General features: G+C 41.0%; 1 protein-coding gene across 1 annotated transcript in view; it reads right to left on the bottom strand.

Moving 5' to 3' along the window:
• Positions 1-17081, bottom strand: part of Cmpk1 (cytidine/uridine monophosphate kinase 1) — a 31496-nt gene extending 14415 nt beyond the window's left edge. The window contains exon 1 of the mRNA XM_050136216.1: positions 16814-17081. Within this exon, the coding sequence (XP_049992173.1) occupies positions 16814-16981 (168 nt within the window). The 5' untranslated portion in view covers positions 16982-17081. The remainder of the gene's footprint in view (positions 1-16813) is intronic.
• Between the last annotated feature and the right edge of the window lie 4178 nt (positions 17082-21259).

Here is a 21259-nt window from a genome sequence, read left to right as displayed (position 1 = left end):
ACACTGAAGAACTCAAACTGGCAAGATTTATATTGTCTTAAAATGGGCTTACATCATTTTTTTTGGAAAAGAACTAGCTATAAAGCAGATCTACATATATATATATATATTATGCACATCAATGGTATTTGTAAAAACAATTTTTAAATTTTATTTTTAATTTAAAATTTTGTGTGTATGTGTGAGTGTGGCTTTGTGTATGTGAGCGCTGTACCTGCAAAGGCCAGAAGAGTGTTGGATCCTCGTAGTTGACATTATAGACGGCTGCCAGCAGTCAACATAGGTGCTAGAAACCAAACTAAGGTCCTCTAGAAAAGCAATAAGCACTCCAGCCACCAATGTAAGACAACTTTATAGCTTGTCTAAAGAAATACCATTTTCTACAAAGTCAAAGTACACAAGAACTATAACTCAGCACAGCCATGTCAATGCTGCAGGTCCATGTCTCACTTCCTCGCGGATATTCTACTTTGCAGTCTATTGACCAGGTCTGTCTACTACATTCTTCATACAGAGTTTGCTGAAGCCATCCTCTTACCAGAGTTTCAACAGCAGCAAAGTAACTGTCACTTAAATACTAGCTACCATGGCATTTTAATAATAACTGGGCTTTAAAAGCACAACTTTCAAAGCATTCTGCTATCATTAAGTCCGTTATGCCATCTTTAAGAAAAGCAAGTATAGATATTTCCAGTCTTAGCCATTTCTTTCTTACACTCTGTGTGATTTTCTAGCAGTTAAAATCAAGTGGTTCTCACAGGCAACACTGTGTTCAAAAGCACATCAGCTTATAAATCCTATAGACGACAAGGACTGTAATTTTAAGTTATTGTTCAACTAAGATAGTTTTCTAGTGACAAATAACCAAGCCCAATTTATTGAGGGTATGTGTCTAAGCTTTAATTTTTCATTTTTCTTCTTTAAGAAAATGAAAAGGGGGTTGGTGAGATGCTTCAGCCATTAACAGCACTCGCAAAGGACCTGGGTTCAATTTCCAGCCCAATATAAAGGCTCACAACTGTCTGACTCCAGCTCCAATGGATCTGATGCCCTCTTCTGGCCTCCACAGGCACTGCATGAATGTGGTACAGACACATAAATTTTTTAAAATTAAATTTAAAAAAAAAATGAAAAGCCAAGTGTGGGTGACAGTATAGCTCAGTTGGCAGAGTGCTTGTCTACCATGTGTGAAGTCCAACATTCACTACAGAATGTCCTGTAAAAACAAGGTATAGTGATAAAGGCCTCTAATTTCCACACTCAGAAGGTGGAAGCAGAAGAATCATAAATTCAAGGACATCCTCAGTAACTAACAACTTTGAATCAAGTCTAAGATACATGAGACTCCGTTTCAAAAAAAAAAAAGGTCAGCTCATGACGTGGCTCAGTGGGTAACAGTGTGCTTGTCATCAATCTTGCTGACCTGAGTTTGAATCCAGGATCTACAAGGTGGAAGGAGAGAACCAATACCACAAGCTGACCTCTGAACTTCACGCATGCATCATGTGCAAACACACACACACACACACAATTCGGATATAGAAGCACTCACGTTTATAATCTTAGTGCTCAGGAGAAAGAAGCAGGAGAACCACTACAAGTTTGAGGACTGCACACACAGTAAGACCCTGTCTTAAAAATAACAACAAAAATTACTTGAAAAGCAACATTTATGAAACAAGAAACAGGGTTCAGAGAGATGAAAATGCACCACGGTCTCAGTAAGAACAAAACAATATTCTCTTTTACCAAAGCAGGCAGATGTCAATTTATGGCATCTACTCAAACAACTATGGCCTAGTCACTGTCCTCCTGCTGTGAAGAGACACCATGACCAAGCCAACTTTGTTAAGAGAAAACATTAAATGAGGACTTGCTCAGTTTCAGAGGGTTAGTACAGAATCAAGGCAGGAAGGGGAGAGAGAGGGGCATGGCATTGAAGCAGCGGCTGAGAGCTTTACATCCTGAGGTGAACCTCAAAGCCACTCCCAATGCCATACTCCTCCTAACCCTTCCCCAAACAGTCCACCAACCAGGGACTTGACATTCAAATGCACGAGCTTATGGAGGCCACTGTCACTCAAATCACCACACATTTTGATACACATTTCTCACTTTTTAGCAACCGCCTTGCTTCCCTTTCAAAATTTAGGTAATGTTGGGGCCTGGGATGTTCTTCAGAGGTACAACACTTAAGCTGGCATGTACAAGGCTGTGGGCTCAACCCTTAATACCACACACTCGCACACAAACACACATACACACAAAATCTAAAACTTGGATAATATAGTTCTATATAAACCACAAAAACAAACTTAAAAAAATTAGAGTTGTATACACCTGTAATCCCAGGACCCAGGAAGCAATAGAAGCAGGAAGCATCCGGAGTTTGAAATGAGTCTTGACAATATAAAAACACTGTCTTAAAGGAAAAAGAAAAAGGCGAGTTCAAGGCACAGTGATGGATAAACACAAGGACCTTGAAAGCAGAAGATCCAAATGCCAAGCACATCTTCTTCCTGTTAATGTGGGATTTAGAAAATGCCACTAGATTGCTACAGGGCCTCTCAATTTCACAAAAGAAAAACAGCAGAAATATAAGCTACAAATACAGCTTTAAAGCAACTGACCAAATAAAATTATTCATTGTCTTAAAAAAAAACCAAAAACAAAAAATACTTCTTGCTTGATATAGTTGTACAACCCCTTTAATCCCAACACTTAAAAGATAAAAACTGAGTTGGGCTCTGTTGAGTTCAAAGCCAGTTTGGGCAACAAAGAGAGACCCCATCTCAAAAAACAAACAAACAAAAAAACATTTATTATATCTATATATATATATATATGTATGTGGCAGGTGTGTGCAGGTCAGAGGACAACTTGTGAAAACTGGTTCTCTTCTACCATATGCATGCCAAGGATCAAACTCTGGTCAGGCTTGCTAGCAAGCACTTTACCGACTAAGCCACCTCTCTGACCCTCAAGTCCTTATTATTTTGAGAGATGACTCAGTGAGCAAGTGCTTGCCTTACCATCAGGAGGACCTGAGTTCAGATCCTAAGTACCCATATAAAAGTGGGGCATTACCATGGAGAGTCTATAATCCTAGGAAGGGGACCAGAAGGCAGTCACAATCTAACCAAAATGGCAAACTCCAGGTTCAATGAAAAACCATCTAAAAAGAATAGGCTGTACTCTGGACATGGGGGCACACACCTTTAATCCAGCACTTGGGAGGCAGAAGCAGATTTCTTTGAATTTCAGCCATTTTGGACTACACAGTAAGACCCTGTCTCAAACTAAAATCAAAACCAAACAAAAGTCGCACAAAGCCTTAAACAGAGTAGCTCCAAAAACTGGCATCACAAATTATTTTGTCTTTTTGTAAACAAACAAAAAAACATGAGACCCAATGAGAATTTATTCCTCTTGTTTGTTTATATTTTCTGTTTATTCCTTTCATAGATGGTTCAAGAGCTCTTCAATCAACTAGCAGTGATTAATCAGAAAATATTCATCTGGAGAGGGGAGTAGTGTTGGCTCACTGGATCATAAGTATTTGCTACACAAGCCTGACAACCTGAGTTCAGTCTCCAGAGCCCATGCTGGAAGGAGATAACTGATTCCTAAAAGCTATCCTTTGATCTTCACACTTAGGTCTTTGGATTTATTCTACGTGTGCACAATTGTTTACCCGTCACACACACATACCCTAATAAAAAATTTAAAAAATTAAAAGAAGATATACATTTAAAAATATCTCATTAGAGCCAGGTGGTGGTGGTGGCACATCCTTTTAACACCTGCACCAGTAGAAGCAGGCAGATCTGAGTTTAAGGCCAGCCTGAACTACAGAATGTGTTCCAGGATAGCCAAGGCTACACAGAGAAATCTATCTTGAAAGAAAAAAAAACAAAACAAAACCATCTCATTAAAACAGCAATAAAAGAACAGTGAGATGGCCCAGTGGGTAAAAGTGCTTGCTGCTAAGCCTGAGGACCTGAGGTCAATCTCTAGAACCCACTCAGTGGAAGACGAGAACCAACTCCAGCAAGCTGCCCTCTCATTTCTGCACACAAGCACACAGACATATATAAATCTTTAAAATGTAATAAGAATAGTGATTAAAAAATTAAATTTAGGAATAAACCTAAAATGTACTGTGTACATTTTAGAATTACATGAAGAAGCCAGATGGTAACGGCACGTGCCTTCAATCCCAGCACTCAGGAGGCAGAGGCAGGAGGATCTCTGTGAGTTCAAGGCCAGCCTAGTCTGCAGAGCAACCTCTAGGACAGTCTGGGAGGGCTACAAAGAGAACCCTGTTTTGAAAAGCCACACACACACACACACACACACACACACACACACACACACACACACACAAAGAAATTACATGAAGAAACAAAACACTATATTTACGGCATGAATAAAAGCCAAATCATAAAAGGGAGCATTCTTCAATGGCTGATACCACGCCCCTGTTCATATGGCAGCATCAAGTATATTCAGTGGACTACTCAAGAGAGAAGGGACATGAAGTTGGGAAGGAGATGGGTTGGGGGAAAATACCAGGAAATTGAAAGGAGGGAGTCAGATACATTGTATACATGTGTGAAATTTTCAAAGACTAAAGAAAGAAAACATTCTGTATCCTAGGAAAGATTCCTACTGAAGCATTTGGTTTTCTTGTTTTGTTTTGCTTAGTTTTCTTAAATAATGAAAAAATTTTCCAGGCAGTGGCGGCACATGCCTTTAATTCCAGCACTTGGGAGGCAGAGACAGGTGGATCTCTGTAAACTTGAGGCCAGCCTGGTCTACAAAGCAAGATCCAGAACAGCCAGAGCTGTTACACAGAGAAACCCTGTCTCTAGAAAAACAAACAAACAAACAAAAAAAAAAACAACCTCCTGCTGGGTGAAGGCAAAGGTGATGGATCAATGTGAGCTCCAGGCCAGTGAGGGCTACATAGTCAGACCCTCTAAATAAATAAATAAAATCTGATTAGAATTGTCTGTGCTTGTTATATGGTGCCGGGGATCAAACCCAAAGCCCCTGAACATGGTAGACAAGGGGCTCTGCCACTGAACTAGCTGCACACCAGCCATGTTTGTTTATGAAAAAAAAAAAAAAAAAAACTTGGGAAATTTATTGTCAGGTTAACCAGAAATAAGCATGAGTAAAATATTCAAAATTGAAAATAATAATAGCAACTACAAATGAGGACATGGAATAAAATATTACACACTACAATAACTAAAATAGTGTTACTGGTATATAAAGTAGGCATAACAATGCAGTCTTGAAACAGAACCCAAAAACAGGTCCAAGTACAAATGGGAATTCAGTAAGTGATAGCCAACATCCGAGATACAGACAAGCATTGCTAAGAAAGCAAAAAGCTATCATTTGTGTTTGATCCCAGAAAAATTTTTGAACCAAGCAAGGCTTCATAAGTATAAATAATTTGCTGGGGGTATGGCTTATGATTGCCTATGATCCCAACACTCAAGAAACTGGAGCAGAAAGGTCAATGGTTTAAGGCCACATAGCAAGACTGTGTCTCAAAAAAGCAAAATGAATTTGGTGTGTTGGCTTTTAACTACAATCCTAGTCCTAAAGAGGCTGAAGCAAGAAGACTACCTCAAGTTTGAGACCAGCCTGTGCTACCTAGTAGGCTCAGGTCAGCCTGGGCTAAAAAGTAAGTCCCTAACTCAAAATAAAAGCAAAAACAAACAAAGGATAGGTAACAGCTTGGAAGAAATTTTATATACAAGATATATTCACTATACAGTATACTATATACAATGTATATAAAGAAAAACTAGTAATAAATTAAAACATTATATACAAATAGGCAAGCTGGTAATGTGCCATCCACCTACAGTCAGAAGCTAAAACAGGAAAACCTCTTCAGCCCAGGGTCGGAGATCAGTCTGAGTCTTTAAAAGAGGGAGAAAGGGGGAAGCATTAAAAACAAACTATTCAAAGGAGAGTTAAAATATGAAAACAAAAACACGGAGCTAGGTGGTACTGGCAGATGCCTTTAATCTCAGCACTCAGGAGGCCAAGGCAAGTGGATCTCTGTGAGTTTGAGGCCAGCCTGGTCTACACAGTGAGTTCCAGGACAGCGAGGACTACTCAAAAAAACTCCACGCCACTAGTAATCTTGAAAATGTAAATTAAGACAAAAATGATTCCAGTTTCTACCCATCATATTGGTCCAAGTATTTTAAAAAGCAGTAATGGCAAGAACAGGGAGACACTAATATCAATATAATTTGTACAAGTATTCAAGCTTTAAAGAGGGTCAACATGTCTAAGGTTCAGTTTGCACATCTTCTTTTTTTTTTTTTTGGCTTTTCGAGACAGGGTTTCTCTGTTTAACAGTCCCAGCTGTCCTGGACTCAATTTGTAGACCAGGCTGGCCTCAGACTCACTGAGATCCATGTGTCTCTGCCTCCCAAGTGCTAGGATTAAAAGCATGTGCCACCACCACCCAGTGGTTTGCACCTGTTTTCCACTCAATAATTCAACTTCTGGGCTGGTGAGTAGGCTCAGCAGTAAAGCCACTTGCCGCCAGGCCTGGAGACCTGTCTGTATTCAGTCCCTACCACCAGCACAGTAGAAGGAAAGAACCAACTCCTGCAAACTGTCCTTCGACTTCCACATAACCACACCCATACACAATAAAACACTTTTAAAAGTTAACAGCTTTCTCATAGCAGTAAATTCAGCTCACTAGTGTTTAATGGTACATCCCCAACACCACCTGATTCCCAGAGAAATGGAAAGTGAGCCTGCACAATGAAAACTTACTTCAAGGTGAAAGACGATCATTTAGAAAATGATAGCTTCAGGGTCGGAGAGATGGCTCAGCAGTTTAGAGTATGGTCTGCTCTTGTAGAGGACCCAGGTTCAGATTCTAGCACCCACATGGTGGCTCATGACTTTCCTGAACTCCAGTGTCAGGGGATCTGACATCCTTTTCTGATTTCCAGAGGTACCAGGCAAGCACATGGCACACAGGCATATATGCAGGCAAAACACTTAAACATTAAAATAAAAACTAAATACAACTTAAAAGAAAAGAAAATAACAGCTTTAGAGAAAGGTCTCCATGAACTTCCCCCAAACCAAAAATCAACTCAAATGTTTAGATAAAATTTTCTCTGAAAAGTGATCCATCCCATAAACAAAGGAGAAACCAAAGTATAATACAGCCACACAGAAACACACCACATGGGCGTGGAGTCAAGAGTTACAGACAGAGACAGAAAACAGTCCAGTTTCACAGCCCAGAAACAGATGAAAAGTTAGAATTCAGATTACCCAAAGGTTTAAAAGGAAACATATTTAATGAACCCTGACTCCAGACACCAGAGTTCAAAACTATAAACAAAACGTTTGAGAAATACCATGTGTATGGAGTGGACAATATCCCCACACCACCTTAAGCTCCAAAATGACCTATCAGAACAACCATGTATTGTCCTAAGCAACCTTTCTCAACAACAACAAAATAATCAAACCCTACTTAGACAGTAAAGAATCACCTTCGCTTTTCATTCAAAACCTCTCTTACCAGAAAATATGAGAAAAGTCATTTGGCTTTGAGAAACTGTACATATTTACCTTCATAAATACATTTTTCTTATTCTAAAATTAAAGTCAATCTAGAAATATATGTTTTGTTTTGACACAAGGTGTCAACATGTAGCCCCGGCCATCCTGGAACTCTCTTATGTATACCAGGCTGGCCTGACTCACAGCAATTCACTTGTCTCTGCCTCCCGAGTGCTGGGATTAAAGATGTGCACTACTATGCCCAGCCCGGGAATATATGTTTTTATTTACACAGCAATCAGTCCTAATCCAATCTAGGATCTAATGTTGAATATAGATAACTATGTCTACTTTTATACTGCAAACAGGTTCTTGATTGGAGTCTCAGTTCAAGTGAAATGCCATAAAGTGTGATAAACTCATAGAAAATGTTTTCTATAAAATTTCCTTCCATGGTTACACGCTGAAAAGATCTCTGGAAACCATTTGTGAAACGGACAGCATCAAACTGATCTGACATAACTTGAACCTACTCTACCCCCTCTTCCTTTCTATATATGTTATCCCTTCTTTATCTGTCCCCAACTCCAATACAAACATTTATCAGTTATTATCTCTTTTGTAGTCCTGGGCTAACTTATCAAGTTTTTAGTGCCTGCATCACAAGCAAAGAAAAAAAAAAGACAACCCGCAGGATGAGATCATGTTTTACAATTTAAAATTTTAAGTGCAGCAATGGTGAGATGGCTCAGTGGTTAAAGACACTGTTTGCTCTTCCAGAGGACCCAGTTCTATTCCCACCACCCACATGGCAGCTCACAACAGTCTATATCCAGTTACAGGGGAACCTGAGACGTGCTGATTTCCTAGTTAATACAGAGAAAATTTGATTCAAGTCTCCTGACCTCCACTGAGTATTTTTCCTTAATGGACCTCAGTGGTGACCAATGCAGATATTCAGTCTTTAGCCTTCAAGCTTCTATAGCCTAGGTGGGAGTTGATAGTAAGAAGAAAGGAAGTAAGGGAGGGAGGGAGGGAGGGAGGGGATGGGAAGGGAGCGGGAGGGAGGGAAGGAGGGAGGGAAGGAGAATATTTACTGAGAAAGAAATCCCAGGAGGAAAGCTTCCATAAATGAAACTAGGGTTTATGAAAATTATGTCCTTCCTGTGCTTGGATGATACTTCTGGAACAAGTGCTAATGCTGATTTTAGCACCTAGCAATAAGTTCCCAGATACAGGCAAAAAATCAAGAATGAATTAACAACAGAGTAGTTCAGGGATTGTTCTAGAACTCTAACAACTTACCTTTCCAAAGGGGGTTGCTTCCTCATCATTAATATTGTACTCGTAGTGCACAGGTGAGACTGTATTAATACATTCTGTATTAGTACAGTAAAGCCCTTAGCAATGAACTGTCTGAAAGAAGGTGAACCCTCCCAGTTGCCAAGCTGTACATATGTACTACTCAAGTTTGGCTAGGTTCTTAGTTGGCAATCCCCCAAACTCAATGGCATAAAATAATGAAGTTTTATTTCTTGCTCACACTACCTATCTGCAAAGAATGGATGGGTTGCTATGACATTTGGACCACAAACTCTGCTAGTGCACATTTAAAAGGAGACTTAAAAGCCACCAGAAATGTGTGACATGGGGATGAACCAAGAACTCCACCACACACAAAGAACCAGGTGTATTTGACCCATGTTGATCCTGCCAGACTCTGGACAACCTCACTGCTTCTGGCCAGTCTCCCCATTTGTTTCATTCTTGCTTTTCTCCACTTCTGAAACACAGACATTCCTACTTGCATTGCCCAACAGACGTTAAATTAATAACAAAGACGATCTTCCACCATCTGATAACCTAAATTAACCATTAAGTCAATTACACGATCAAACATCTTCTAAAGTGCCTTTATACTCCCAGCAGACACCAAGAAAATGGAAATTCATATTCTTAACGACCTAAACCATATGTAAACTATGTAAGTAAATCCTGTGGCTTTAACACATGCACTTTTCAATAGTACACGCCAACGACTAGTAATCCATTCTGCAAGCTCCAAACAAAGTGGGCAGGAAGCAGTCTTCCACCCACCCCAATATGAGTACATCTGCTTATTAGTATGGGATATACTCTAATGGTGAATGGAACCAACTTACAAATCTTTTGGAAAGGACAGACAGAAACCAGGCATAGAGCATATGTTTCACCATGGACCTGTCCTCTCAAAGTGACAGATTCTGGGAGTAGTAAGCTACAACTAGTGCTTTTTCTTTTATCCAACTGATGTTTTGTTAGCTTTATTTTCCAGGCAGAACAAAACTGTCAGCAGAGTCTTTCAGGCTACACCTGCTCTCTATTAACTTTGAAATGCTCTTATCACATGTTTAGTCTGTAAAAATGTTCTTGATTTGACAGGTTAAAGCAACTGAATTGTTACAGTAAATACACTTTCATGTAGCAGCTGAGCTAAGGTATTAGCTTAAAAGTAACAAGACCTGGAACACAGCATAAATAAAACAGCTAGCCTCTGCACTTGTACTCTCTCTCTTTATCACCTGGTCAAGAGAGAGATGTCTAGAGTGATTTCTTTTCCTTTTTTAAAAAAGTTTAGTTTATTACTTTTTATTTCATTTGTATCAGTGGCTGCTAGCACATGTATGTGTGTACACCATATCATGTAGCTTCTTGGCCTTTATAATTTTGAGTAAGTTCCCCAAATAAAAACACTTTTATATGTTTATGTCTGTATCTATCGCTTAATAGCCCTGCTCCTCTGGAAAACTCAAATGTTTCCCCAAGTTATCATAACTAATTATCAATAAAAATAAAATGCACATAGTCTGAGGAAACAGTCCACTTTTAAGAACCCTATAGACAAAACATCCATATGCAAAATTGTATTTACAAGAAAGCTCACTGAAACAGTTAACATCAAAACCACCCCTAGAGACTGTCCTAAATAGCCACCAAGTGAAATGGCTCAACTATGCTATGACAATATCCAGAATAGTCTGCAACTACAAATAAAAATCTATTAAATATGTAGGAAAAACACTGAAAGAATAGACATGATTTAGTTTGAAAAAAAAAAACCTAGATAGTGAATAACCTTACCAGATATAAAAATTTTAAATTTGTGGATTTTGTGATATTGAGAACAAGGAGACTAAAGAGATGGCTTGGCTCATTTGCTACTCTTATAGAGGACCCCAGCTTGGTTCCTGCACCTACAGGGCTGCTCACAACTGTCTATAATTCTAGTTCGAGAGACAACATTCTTCTGGACTCAAAGGCAGCAGGCCTGTATGTAATACACATATATACATGCAGGCAAACACTCATCATACACATAAAAATTAAAACAAAAAAATAGAGATGAGAAAGCAACCTCCAGATAAGAAGAAACTGAGCTTGTCTCAACAGACATATTACTTTTGTAACTTAAAATGGAAAGAAAAAAAGTATAGCAGATAATCTGAAGCTCTTCTGGTCTCTTTTAAAAACCCTATGTTACAAGCATCCTTAAAGAAAGGGTGGTTCAGCACAGGGAACCACTTCCTAAATAGAACCGCAGCAGCACAGACACTGAGAGAAACAATTAATAAATGGGACCTCCTGAAACTGAAAAGCTTCTGTAAAGCAAAGGACACATCAACAAGACAAAACGACAGCCTACAGAATGGGAAAAGATCTTCACTAACCCTACATCAGACAGAGGTCTGATCTCCAAAATATACAAAGAACTCAAAAAATTGGAAACCAAAAGACCACATAATCCAATTAAAAAAAAAAATGGGAGTACAGACCTAAACATAGAACTCTCAACAGAGGAACATAAAATGGCTGAAAGACACTCAAGGAAATGTTTAACATTCTTAGTCATCAGAGAAATGCAAATCAAAACAACTCTGAGATTCCATTGTATACCTGTAAGAATGGCCAAGATCAAAAATACTGATGGCAACTTATGCTGGAGAGGTGGTGGGGAAAAGGGAACACTTCTGCATTGCTGGTGGGAATGCAAGCTGGTACAACCCCTTTGGATGTCAGTGTGGTGATTTCTCAGAAAATTAGGAAACAACCTTCCTCAAAACCCAGTAATACCACTTTGGGGTATATATCCAAAGGATGCTCAATCGTGCCACATGGACATGTGCTCAACTATGTTCATAGCAGCTTTGTTTGTCATAGCCAGAACCTGGAAACAACCTAAATGCCCCTAGATCGAAGAATGGATAAGGAAAATGTGGTACATTTACACAATGGAGTAATACTCAGCAGAAAAAAAATGATGACATCTTGAAATTTGCAAGAAAATGGATGGAACTAGAAAACATTATTTTGAGTGAGGTAACCCAGACACAGAAAGAAAATTATCACATGTACTCACTCATAGGTGTTTTTTAAACACAAAGCAAAGAAAGCGAGCCTACAAACCATAATCCCAGAGAATTTAGACAACAATGTGGACACTAAGAGAGACTTACATAGATTTAATCTACATGGGAAGTAGAAAGTAGAAGACAAGCTCTCCTGAGTAAATTGGGAGCAGGGGTACCTTGGGGGAGGGTTGAACGGGGGAGGAGAGAGGCAGGGAGGGGAGCAAAGAAAAATGTAGAACTCAATAAATATCAATAAAAAACAATAACAAAAAAAAGAAAGTGTTTTTTTAATTTATTTATTTTATGTGCATTGGTGTTTTGCCTGCATGTGTCTGTATAAGGGTGTCAGATCTTGGAGTTACAGACAGTTGTGAGCTGCCATGTGGGTCCTGGGAATTAAAACCGGGTCCTCTGGATGAGCAGACAGTGCTCTTAAACACTGAGCCATCTCTCCAGCCCCCAAAATAGTGGTTCTTTAATAGAGTCAAGTTTTGTTGCTTTTTAAATTCACATGGGTGTTTTTCCAGCATGTATGTATGTGCACGTCTAGTGCTGTGGAGGACAAAACAGGATTCAGATCCCCTGGAACTGAAGTTACGGATGGTGTTAGCACCATATGGGTACCAGGAATTTAACTGGGTCCTCTGACAGTGCTCTTAACCACAGAGTCATCTCTCTATCCCCAAGAGGCAAGTATTTTGTAGGCCATATCTTTTATAGAGTCTTTTTTTTATTTTTTTTCTTTTATAGAGTCTTTAAAGCTTTTAAATTATCCTTTAAAAAATAAATCTTTAACTATACCCTCCCAAGAAGAAAAAGTCCTATTCTTAAAAGGCCAGACCTTAAGGTCGACCAGACTTTTCCTAGCTCATTCCTTCTGAGGGTACAGGATGAGTTCCGGATTTTGAAACTGAAAGTTCTGCTCAGCATACTCACCATTCATTCACTCAGAGTAAACAAAAGCACCCCAAAGACTGGCTTCACTCATGCTTAAGGTCCAGAAAGCTACTTGGGTGCCCCCTAGGGAACAAATTTTTAAGATGTATACAGTTTCAGGATACATTAATATCTCTATCATCAATATTTACTCAAGTACCTACTATATGCTAGGTACAATGCTCAACAACAGAGACAAAAAGGTAAATAAAATCAAATTTCTGATTTCTGTATGCTCAAATTCAATCTCACTCAAAACTTTTAAAACTGGGGCTGGAGAGATGGCTCAGAGGTTAAGAGCATTGCCTGCTCTTTCAAAGGTCCTGAGTTCAATTCCCAGCAACCACATGGTGGCTCACAACCATCTGTTGAGGGTCTGGTGCCCTCTTCTGGCCAGCAGACATACAGACAGACTATTGTATACATAATAAATAAATATTAAAAAAAAAACTTTTAAAACTTTTTAAAGCATGGTATGAGTCAGCCATTCAGATAATTAAATATGCTGGGCGGTGGTGTCGCACGCCTTTAATCCCAGCACTCGGGAGGCAGATGCAGGCGGATCTCTGTGAGTTCGAGGCCAGCCTGGTCTACAAAGGGAGTTCCAGGACAGGCTCCAAAGCTACAGAGAAACCCTGTCTCGAAAAACAAAACAACAAAAAAAATTATCTCTCCAAAAACCAATGCAAAATTGTGGATGTATTTTTGAAGAGAAGTTTAGATTACAGAATTCTATTTTTTTTGGACCAAAATAAATATAAAGCTTACTTTTTAAAAATTCACAAATGAGCCTGATTCCCATCCCTGAGCTCACATATAAGTTAAAGGAGAAAAGCAACTCCACAAAGTTATCCTCTGACTTCCACACATGTGCCATAGCATATGCACACATACACATATGTATACACAACATAAGGAAGTAGGAAATGTTTTACATGATACAGCATCCCTGAGTTTTAGAAATGTATCATTATTCAATAATTCCACTGAGTATTTAATTCAAATAAAAGTATTACACTGACTTAGAAAATGGCTAATTAAAAAAAATAGTACAAGAGGACATGGATTTCGAATTAATTAGAAAATAAAATTAAACTGAAAAGGACTATTAAAATAAATGAGTTAAGTCAATTCCCAAAGCTCCCCCAAAATTTCTCTTCCAATTAGGAGATACCTTAAAGGGTTCTCAATCAGATCTGTTCTTTTCTGCCCATGGAGCATTAAAAAAGTGGAGTGACTCAGAAAAAACTACCGGCTTCCCTTCAACACACTCCCTTACCTACTAACTCCAATCCTCCATGACAGGAGGGCAAGGTACCCTCAGACTGTAAATCCCTAAAACCAAGCTGTACTTCTGACAGCACCCGGCAGCACAAATCCTAACAGGAGGAAGGCTGAGGCAGGAGAACAGAGTTTGAGGACGGCCTGGGTTAACATAAGGAGACCATTCCCCAAAATAAACAAACAATACAGCACAACTTCTGGAAACCTGAGTCAGAAACCAAAATAACTTCTCTCCAAAAAACAATTCTATAGTCGGCCACATTTCAGGTACCCTGTGAACTAAATTCTTTTTGGCATAAGAGTTGGAGAATTTAACATTGAGTTATATAACTTTTTCCCTACAGAAAAAAATTAATTTTAAAACTTGCTATCTTTGGGGATTAAGTTCATAGCTGCCTACATGATGAAACAGTGAGTCAAAATACAGACTCACAGAGGGGAAAACACCTGACTGACCCAAACCACAGGCATTCCAGTGTTTGTTTAATCAGCTAAGGAACAGTGACTCTTAAATTATACATTTGAAATTGGCAGATTATCAGTTGAATGTTTATGGTAACTAGAATCAACAGCAAACACTTCAAAAGAGTTTATTCTAGATGGTTTGGTGGAAGAGGTCTATAATCACAGCTATTTATGAAGTTGAGCCAGGAAGACCACAAGCTCAAGGCTTGCTTTGGTTACAGAGTAAGTGCAGGGACAACTTATTGAGAACTTTAAAGTAAAAAGTACAAAGAGAGATGCTCTGTAGCAGAGTGCATATCTTTCATGTTTGAGACCTGGGTTCCGAAGTTCCTATAGCTGCCATCTTAAACAGTAAGTAAAAGAAGCACTCAAAAAAACAAAACAAAACAAAACAAAAACCTCATCATGGACTCTTGTAGTTGATAATGAGCAGGTTTAAGTATTACCAGCTATCAATTCATGAAACAGAAATACTAAATACTGAACACAGAGACTTTGAATCCAGTAGAGTATCTGCGCAGTTCGGCTGAGTGTGGCCCTTTAAGGACACATTATAAACTCAGAAACACAGTATCTGGGTGCACTCAAAAATGAAAGTAATATGTCAAGTTTTAAAATGTTAACCCACCTTCAAAATAAAAATTACCAGCTTCAGATAATACTCTTATTAATGCCCAGCCTGCTGCTCTTACAGTACATTAAATAAACCTGTTGTCTTTCTAAACATAAATGAAATGACCAATATAATAAAACCAGGAAGCTTAAAGGAGAAAGCATCTACATTTGCCAGGTGTCAGGCCTCATTTAATAGTCACAAATACAAAACAGATTCTATTTTCTCCATTCTTAAAAGGGAACTCAAGCTAAAAGTAACTTCTCTGGGGTTAGAAAAACAACAGTAGCAGAATCAAGCCTTGAACCGTTATTTGTTTTGACTATAAAGTTCCTGCTCCTTCTTTTACCACGCTATGCTATTTATATTTTAATCATCGTGCTTATAACATAAACCTGAAACTATCCACTTGTCATTTCGCTTTTAAAAAGTGAAAACCAACAGCAAGAAAAATGAGGAAAATGCTATGTACTTTTTGACAGACCTGGTTTTCAGAAGCTGCCTCTAATTATAAACCCAACTTTTAGAACACACTCTATTTGTGGGTGTTCTTTAGAGAACAGAGTATAGGACAAGAGTTGAATGCATGAACGTGGAAAACTCCAAAGCAAATACAGGCCATAACCTAGGAAAATAAATTATTTATCAAGTTCTGGGTCAAAAACTTTTGCCAAGCACTCCATTTAATGGTGAACGTTTGGTGTTTGACCCCAACTCTGGTTGCCTGTTGTTTCTAACTGCTTTGTTTTCCTTTCAAACACTGCCCAAGACTGCCCATTAAGCCTTCTTCACCGTATCATTACTGCTCCCAGAGGATAGAAAAACGGGGTGTGAACCCAATACCTACCTCTTTCCGTGTACATGCCAACCGGACCTCAAATACTAACAGAATGGAACTGGCAAACTTATGTCAAAACTTTTATTGTAGTAATTTATTTGTGTGGGCAAACTCTCAGCCACAGCTCGAGTATAAAAATCAGAGGACAACTCGCGGGGGTTAGTGCTCTCCTTCCATGTGGGTCTTTGGGATGGAACTTTGTGGCAAGCGACTTAACCCGCTGAGCCATCGCTCCAGTCCTACAGCAAACATTTTTTTTTAATAAGGAGATTTTAGACTTGGGTGGTGTCTTACTTTCTCAGTTAACAGGAGAGCAGAGTTTCTTATCTGATTAGATAATTGAGGTTCAGAGAGCGGGTGACTCACTCACCCAAAGAAAAGTGTGAGCTGGCAGCTGGGCCAAAGGTTAGCACCTCGGCTCACACGGCTCCGATACTTTAACTACCACAAGATCCGGGTTAGGATTAGCCGAGGACTGACAGGCCGGGACCGAGCGAGGAGACAAGACCCCGGTACCGGGAGTGGAAGCAAGCGCGCGGGAACAAAGCGGACAACGCCGCGCGCGCCCGCAGACTCGACGCCCCTCGGCCCCGGCGCGCGGTGGCCGTCGGGATTCGTAGTCCGCTGCCCACGGCGGGGGGCGCGGCAGCCAACGCGGCAGCTCCCGCTGGCCCGGGCCCGCTCAGCCCCGGAGCTCTCCGTCACCCTCCCGCACGGCCTCACCTCGACAATGCGCGCGCACTGGGTCCCCTTGCCCGCACCGGGCCCGCCCAGAACGAACACGACCAACGGCTTCATGAGGTGGCCGGGACAGAGTCGCAGTCCACGGGTCAGCGGCGGGAAGCTCGGGACCAGGACGTGCAGCAGCCGGCGACGACAGCTGCTCAGCATACACCGCACCTCTGACAGCGGCCGGCGCGGCGGGGCGGGCGGGGCAGCAGAGAGGGGGCGGGCTGAGCGGGCGCCGGGCCCCGCCGCCAGCTGCGGGCCGCCGCAACCGGAAGGGGCGGGGCCTCCTGCTAGGGGCCAGCTTCCGCTCGCGCTTCCGGTCCTTCCCAACGTGTCAGGAGACCCGGAGATTTTTGGTTTTGGATGCTGGGTGAATCCTTAGCCTGACCTATCGTTTTGTCGTTCAGAGTTCCCTTCCCACGAGAAGTGGCTGAACTGAATAAGCAAACACAGGAATCAATAGGAACAACGTCACTGCTGGGAACGAAACCAAAGGAGAAACAGGAACAGTTTGGTTGAAGTCTGCCGAGACGGCCTCTGAAGAGGTGACCTTGGAACCAAGACTTTGGAGACTGGGAAGAGCAGAGACTAGGGGTGCAGTAGCCCACCAAAAGAGGAGGGCGTGTGGGAAGGTTAAGACTCGATAAAGGGATTGGAAAGTGATAGATGGAGAGTTGAGCCGGCTACGGAAAAGCATTTAGGATTACATTCTAGCCGCCGGGAAAGTCTTTAAGCATAGCCCTGCTGGCCATTAGGGAAAAATCTTAACAGAAAAGGACGAGTCTAAAAAGTGAGCCTGGATGAAGACAAACCTTTGAAAGTTGTAGTCAACAGTGGTAGCATTTTCATGAGGTTTTTATCACAGAACAGAGCTATACATCGCGGCTTTTTTCAGATAAGTTAGTGGAAATGGTTTATAGCAGAGCTGGTCATCTCTGCCATAGGCCTCAGACGCTATAAGAATTCATTCTTAGCCTTTGGGTCTGGAAACTAGGGTTCTGTTTGTACATTACAAAGGACTTACCTAATAGTCACAGGAATGTTAGGTCACACACAGAGGTGGGCAGTAAATAGCTGTTTAGGGACTAAGATAGCCTGGGTTTGGCTCTGGACCTGCAGCAATCCAGCTCTCCAAAATCACTGGAGTTCTGATTAGTTAGCCTTGTAGAATGTTTAACACAGAAGTGCCTCTTTTTCTTCAGACTTCTGTTGACAGGAGGAAAATCTGGAGAATGTGGTGTTCCCAAAAAGCTCACGTGGGGTCTGAGACCATGAATTCACTTAACTGAAGCTGCTTAGTAGTTCCAGTGTAGGTAGAGAAAGCAGATGGTTGTGATCTTTCAGGGTTGAGTTTCCATGGTAAGTACAACAGAGAGGGCGAGAGGTTCAGAGAGTTGAGGGTGTTTATGACAATGTTTAATGGAAAGCATACAGGAAAGCAAACAGTGGCATTTGTGGAGTGGGAGTGGAAGGTGGCAGGGAAAGGAACCAGGATATTTGAGCATTGACTAGGAAGTGGATACCGTGGCAGGTGCTCGATCAAGTGAACTAGCAGCATAGAGGCTAGGGATCTGTACAGGATGTTGGGAAATGAGGTTTCAGAGATTGTGAGTTTGTGTGATGCCCATCCAACGTGTAACCATGTGACTAAGACTAGAAGGCTGAGGAAGAGTGCATGTCCGTTTTTAGAACCGAGTGACCAGGGTGGGCATTAGCTTTATCATCCAGGTGAAAGGTGGAGTCAGTTACCATTGTGATAAAGGTGCCCAGAGGTTGAGAGAAAAGCTGGCATGCGTGAAGGTGGCAGTGCAGCCCTCTGATTACCCTCTCTCTTTGTTCCTTGTGTTGCCCTTTTCTTCGTCCTATTCCCCGGCCTCCTACACCTCTCCTGCTGTCCTTTCCTGCCTGCTGTTCCCTGTGTTTTGTTCTCCCTAACTGATTCCCTTCCCTCTTCCTGTCCCCTTTGTGACTTTCTGGCATTCTCCCTCTCACCTTCTGTTTTCCCTTCTTTCATTTCACCCTCTTATCTCTTTGCCTTTGGTGTGGAGGCGGGGACAGACTATAACCTTTATTGAGCTTATCCACCAGAATGGAGGTAAAGTCTATGAAAACCCAAATGCTTGTTACTAAACTCCAATACAATTAAGATTCAAACAGTTTTTAAAAAGTCAACTCAATCAAAAATTTCTCCAGAATCGATAGCTTCTTTGATGACACAGGAACATTTAAATATGCCATGCACTCAATGCAGAAATTTGGTGGGTTAGAAAGCAAATTAAAACTTCCAACTTTCTCAAAAAAAATTACAAAAGGCAAAATTTGTGGGATTTGCAGAGAGGCTGGAATCCTCAAAATTAGGCAGCTGAGGATAGCAGTCGTACGGTGATTAGAGATCCGGCATCCTCCCACAGACGCTCTTCTGGGCTCTTTTCTTCCCACTCAGCTCTGTGCTTCTCTCAAGTTCCTTCCTCCCTCACTTCCACCATGTCTCTCTTCCTTCCGACAAGGAAAGAGGAATGGGATATTCCCATTTGTTGCCAGAGAAGAAGTATAATTAATATTTTATCATTGATATTTCTGTAATATCATATACTGCTTATTGAGCCCTGTCATAGCTAAATCTCCTGTATAGCAACGTGACTATTGTTCAGTAAACTTATCTTACCGAAGAAACCTGAAGTCAAAAGCTGAAGCAGGAAGATGATGAGTTTTAGGCAAGACCCTTTATTCCCAGGACTCGGGAGGCAGAGGCAGGTGGATCTCTGTAAATTCAAGGCCACCCTGCTCTGGTCTACACTGTAAATTCCAGACCTGCCAGAGCTACATAGTGAGACCTCCATCTCCAATTAGAGAGCTTGATACACAATTGTAATTGTAACAGCTGGGAGATGGAAGTAAGAAAAGCAATTCTTCAAGGCTACCTTCTACTATATAGCAAGTTCCAAGTCAGCTTAGGTTACATGACACCCTGCTTTAGGGGAAAAAAAAAAACTCAGCAGTGGTGGGACAGGCCTTTAATCCCAGCATTAAGGAGGCAGAGGCAGGTAGATCTCTGTGAGTTTGAAGCCAGCATGGTCTATAGAATAAGTTCCCGGACAGCTAGGACTATACAAAGAAACCCTGTTTTGGGGGGCAAAAAAATCTGAAACTAAAATCAGCCCAAGGCTATTTAGCAATAAGAAGCTAGGAGTTACTAAGCCTGAAGACTCTTCACCCCACTGAATTCTGTCTCTTCCCCCTTATAGCCCTCTCTGCCTAGCCCAGAGCTTCCCTGAAGATCAGAGGGCAAAGCACCAAGCTAGTCCGGGCCAGGGAGTGGTGGCACACACCTTTAATCCCAGGACTTGGGACAGGCAGGCAGATCTCTGTTAGTTCAAGGCCACTTTCATTTCTAGGAAAGATCAGTCTGGAAAAGGCATATTTGATTTCTAGTTGGTTCTTTGAGCAGGTTAGTATCTTGCTATTTAGCAAAAAATAAGTTAAACTGTAAGAAAAATTTTACTTAGGACCTCCAATTTGGGTTACAGCTTATCTTTGTTCCATATGATATCAGTTAATTTCTTCCAAAAAGGCTCATTCACATGACTGATAATTTTATGTTGGCTTCTCTCCAGTTGCTCTGCTAGAACTATGAGTTTCACCAAAAGTTGCTTGGATTTCTTTCGACCACATGATGGCTGGTTCTGATAGTAAACATCTAAGCAGTGGAGAATGAAAACTATAAGAGTTTACAAGCTGGACTCAGGAACTTCCACCACATCCAGTCCACCAGGCACAGAAGCCTCACAGAAAGAGCACATAAATCTTTGTTGTTGATAGGATAGCATCAGAGAATCTTAACCTGTGTTGTTTTCTTACTCTCTTTGTGCATGAATGTGTGTGTGCAATGTGGAGGTCAGGTGCTGGCATCAGGCATCTTCCTCAATCACTCTCTACTTAGCTATTTATCTACTTATTTTTTTTTTTTAAGTTCTAGATGTATTGGAACTCTGTATAGCCCGTGCTGTCCTCAAACTCACAGAGATCCACTTGCTTCTGCTGGGATTAATGGTGTATGCCACTATACCCAGTGCTACCGTATTTTTTGAGGCAGAGCCTCAATAAACCTTGAGCTCACAAATTCAGCTAGACTGGCTGGCCATTGAGCCCAGGGATTCCCCCAGTGCTGGGATTACAGGCAGGGTACTGGCAGTTGAACTCAGTTTCTCACACTTGCATAGAAGCACTTTATTGCCTGGGGCATCTCTCCAGTTATGAACCATGCTTATTAAAGCTGCCACAGGTTCCAAAACTGTGGTACCCAGGCTTTGTTAAGCTGTGCTGGATTATGCAGTATGCAGAGAGATCCCTTGTGTAATCAGAACAGAATCAGAAAACCTTCCTTCCATGAAACAAGATTCATGAGACACCAGCATACACTGGTGCTTAATATTTAAGCCA

This window comes from Alexandromys fortis, unplaced genomic scaffold, assembly GCF_014885135.2.
Source record: "Alexandromys fortis isolate MF-2015 unplaced genomic scaffold, M_Fortis_MF-2015_v1.1 scaffold_13, whole genome shotgun sequence".
Classification (NCBI taxonomy): Eukaryota; Metazoa; Chordata; class Mammalia; order Rodentia; family Cricetidae; genus Alexandromys; species Alexandromys fortis.
This window is presented reverse-complemented; position numbering and strand designations above follow the sequence as displayed.